The 4,063-nt window shown below is 31.5% G+C and overlaps 1 protein-coding gene across 1 annotated transcript; it reads left to right on the top strand.

Moving 5' to 3' along the window:
- The first annotated feature begins 2,117 nt into the window (after nt 1-2,117).
- Nucleotides 2,118-3,544, top strand: LOC129919108 (uncharacterized). Its single transcript, XM_055999956.1, has one exon. It carries the CDS (start codon nt 2,438-2,440, stop codon nt 3,227-3,229), a length of 792 nt encoding a protein of 263 aa, XP_055855931.1. The 5' UTR covers nt 2,118-2,437; the 3' UTR covers nt 3,230-3,544.
- The last annotated feature ends 519 nt before the right edge of the window (nt 3,545-4,063 follow it).

Below are 4,063 nucleotides of genomic sequence, written 5' to 3' on the forward strand. Positions count from 1 at the left end.
TTCGTTAAAATCTCTACTTTCCAAAAGTGTAAACAAAAATTAACATTAGTATACCATAGTACATGTTCTCGGTAAAAGCAAAAAGCTTGAATTCGAAAATTTTTTATCATTATTTAAAATTTTGGACTATTTATTAAAATTTACACTTAAATTACTCAAAAACCGTAACATTAATCAATATTACATGAAATCCTTCGTTTTTTGAGTAATTAAAGTGTAAATTTGAATAAATAGGCCAAAATTGTAAACAATGATAAAAAAAATTTTTCGATTTCCAGCTTTTTTCATTTTACTAAAACATGTTCTATAGTATACTAATGTAAATTTTTTTTTTACACTATCAGAAAATAGACATTTTAACAAACGAAATGCCCATCGACTTTTTAAAAAAAGCTGATATTTTGACACGTGAATTTTCGATTGAAAATTAGGGTGTTTTTTTGGTATTAAGTCAAATTAAGGTGAACAAATTAATATTTTAAATCAAATAAATTACAGTGTATTTGGGATATAATAAGGTAAGTTTTCACATAATTTTGTAGAAAAATTTTTGTTTTTGAAAAAGATAAAAATAAAAAACCAAAAACTCGGTTTTTTGAATTTTCACATAAATTTTGAGGTTATGTGAAAAATTGTTGATACAAAAGTTGTAGATCTTTTTCTTACCTACAACTTTGTCATACAACTTTTTTCTATAGGACTTGTAGTTTTGCCGGAAATCAAGATATACCATTTTTTACCATTAAAAACTCAACCAACCCACTTCCCGAACTCGGCTCGCCCGTAATTTATTTTTCCTTTAATTTTCATCATATTTACCTCCTTTTCCAATGGGTTTCATCCTACTATGATTTTTTTGTACTTTTTAATGTTTTTGAAGGCATCGGCACTGGTCTATATAGAATTGAATCCCATAAAACTTAAAATTGAGAAAATCCAAAACCCGAAATAGTAAAATCTCGAAATTTCAGAATATTCAAACGCGAATCACGGAAAACTTTATGAAATGTTTTCGTAAATCTTGAGACCTACAATAAATTTCAAGAAAGCCTTTAATCACGAAAACTCAAAACTTGAGAAGTCAAAATAAGCTTAAAAAAAAATAATACCCAAATCCAAAAAAATTTATACCCAAATCCAAAGTCCTGAAAATTAATTAGCTAAAATTCCCGAAAATTTACTTTTATTCAAATTTTTTGGATTTTGGAATTTCTGGGTTTTTAAATATTAACAAAACATCCCATTACCAACTCAACATCTCTGACTATAATCTTATATCTTCGTATTTGTTTTTTTTTTCAGACTGGCATTTTTATCGCCATTTATCGCACGTATAACATTAGTCTACCCACCACATCCACCCTCCATCTCTATAGAACTGGGTCTCAATGACGGTCATAAACAACAATGACTGATAAGTGATAAGAAAAAATTAAAACTCCTCTGTCTTAGTGTGAACAACGAGTTCACATACTTGCCAAAGATAAATAAAAACCCCGTTGATGAAAAAAAAAAAACAAAAATCAACCGCAACTACTTACACAATTTAAACTGAATCACCCAACCAATTTTTGTTTTACAAAAAAAAAACTATCCACTAATTCCAATGTATCATCTGCGGCAGACTCACAAATGACGCAAAAATTAAGTGTCATTGCGTTTTTTTTTTTTTTTTGTGCTGACCACCCAATTTAATATTTTCAACTTAATTCAATTTTACTGACGTCAGCATAACAATAAGTCGTCGGCTGAAAGTATAAATGCAACCGCAGAGAATACCCCACAGCTGCTGCTAATATCAGTGTAAAACATATACGCAAATGAAAGTGATGATCGTCGTCGCGTCAGTCGGTCGTCGTAAAAGCCTAAAAACACGTTAATCATCTTATCGGAAAAGCTTGTAAACCTATACACTCTCTAACCGTGATTGAGCAACACAAATTTTTATCAGTTGTCGGATGTCAGCGGTACCACTTTTCGGAGACATGGAAATACCTACTCAATGTTTACAGTTACCCATTACCTGACTCTGACGTTAGTTAGGTGATGATAACCCAAAACAATAAAATAAAAAAAAACATTGTGTTTCTCACAATCAGCACGCAAACGATAAATGAACGAAAACGAAAAAATAAACATACTCTGATTCGCTGTATATCCAAACACCAATACAAGTACCAGCAAACAAAAAATAAATGGATGTGTACCAAAGAACCGAAAGCTAGTTGCCATCTAGATTTTGAAACGTCCACATCGTAAATGTACACATTCAGCTCGTATCACTCACTAATTTGTCTGTCATTTCAAGGCTACAATCAGACTTTTTTGAGCGGAGAAACTTTAACGTGATTTAGATTAAACGCTCGCAAAAGGATACCAGAGCAAACTTACCTTAAATATCGAAAATTTAGAAAAAAAGTAAAATCAAAATCGAAAAATGTATACCAAAATCGAACAGAACTCAAAACCCCAAATTACCAACATGGATTGCAGTGAAAATTTGTCAAAAGACCTTGAGCTTAAGCTTAATATAAAAGGAAACAACTACGAACCGGAAGTAATGTCCCCAGCTGAAGAAGAAATTATGAGATGTTTGAGGACTTCGAAAGCGAGATTGGAAAAAGTTGGGAGTGTTGATTCAGCTATTGATATCGACGGGGAAGCTATGGAACCCCAAGGTCCTTCAACAAAAGGTCGTCGTTTAACATTGACTATTACTGATCTCCCATTAAGACCTGCCCTTTTGCCAATCGCTGAGCCAAATGATCTCTTAGATTCACCAACTACAGAAGTTCAAGTTACCCAACTGACAGTTCCCACTTCAGTTTCCAGTAGATTGCTGTTAGAAGAAAATGTTGTCGAAATTCCCGAAGAACGTTTTGTATCAGTTTCACGGCGACAATCTGCCCAAAGTTCCCTAAGTGACTATCAAAGCAGTGAAGGTGGTGGTGTAGTTCGGTTTGTCCGAACACCTTCGGTAGTCGTTTCGGATTATTCCGATGAACCAATGTGTGGAATTACACAGGAAGAAATGGAGTATTTCCGGGCACAAAGATTGCGACGAAGATTTTCCATGGAGACTTCTTCCAGTAGTAAGAAGGATGATAATACTTCGGATGTTAGTGCATCATCTTCGTGCAGTAATTTGTATTATTCCGAGTCGAAAATCAATCCATTACCAATCGATCATAAGATCCCAGAAAGTTCTACATATCAGGCTACGATATGACAACAGCAATCGCATTTACTTTGATATAAAAAAACAAAAAGGCCAAATTCTTTGAGGAATACCTACGTCATTCGATTCGTGTTTATTAGCTAGTTGATTATGTTATCACGTGATAATAAAATAATACATACATTAAATCGATTATATCCGCAATAAAAAATAAAAAAAAGTGAACTGTGTTTAGCGATTAAGAACAATTTTATGTGACCTCCTTCTTTTAGTATTAAGATATAATTAATGTACCTAAATGATCTATAGTTTGTAAAATACTAGCAATATTTTAATGTGTCACCAAATAAAAATAAATTATTTGTATTTTGTTTTGTTCTTTGTAAAGTTAATTCCGAAAATGGAATTGATCCACTACAATTTTTCCTATAGAAATAAATAATTTGATAGTTATGTAAGAATAAAAGGAGAGTTTTTTTTTCATTTAAAATTTGGACAAGTTTGGAAGTATTGACACATAAAAATTGCAATATGAGGAAAGTCTCAAAATAATACTGTGAATGCTTTCAATCAAACAAGATTAATTTCTTCTTTTTTTTTAACCACGACGGAAAAATTTAGAACTTTACCTACATAGCAAAATCTGACTGCAGTCTTAATCTTAACCCTTTATATTACTCTGTGATATTTCTGTAACAAACCAAAAAAAAAAAAACCCACAAACATACGAAAACATACGAAACATACGAAGCTTGTAAATTTATTTTGTCTTTAATAGCTTAATTTTTAAATAACTACTATTTTATCGAAAGAGTGAAAAATATTTCAAAGTAATGGCCTTACAAGTATTTTATTGATATTTTATTTTGAAAGTTTGGTTTTCTT

The sequence above is a fragment of the Episyrphus balteatus genome, chromosome 4 (genome assembly GCF_945859705.1).
Source record: "Episyrphus balteatus chromosome 4, idEpiBalt1.1, whole genome shotgun sequence".
In the NCBI taxonomy this organism is placed as follows: Eukaryota; Metazoa; Arthropoda; class Insecta; order Diptera; family Syrphidae; genus Episyrphus; species Episyrphus balteatus.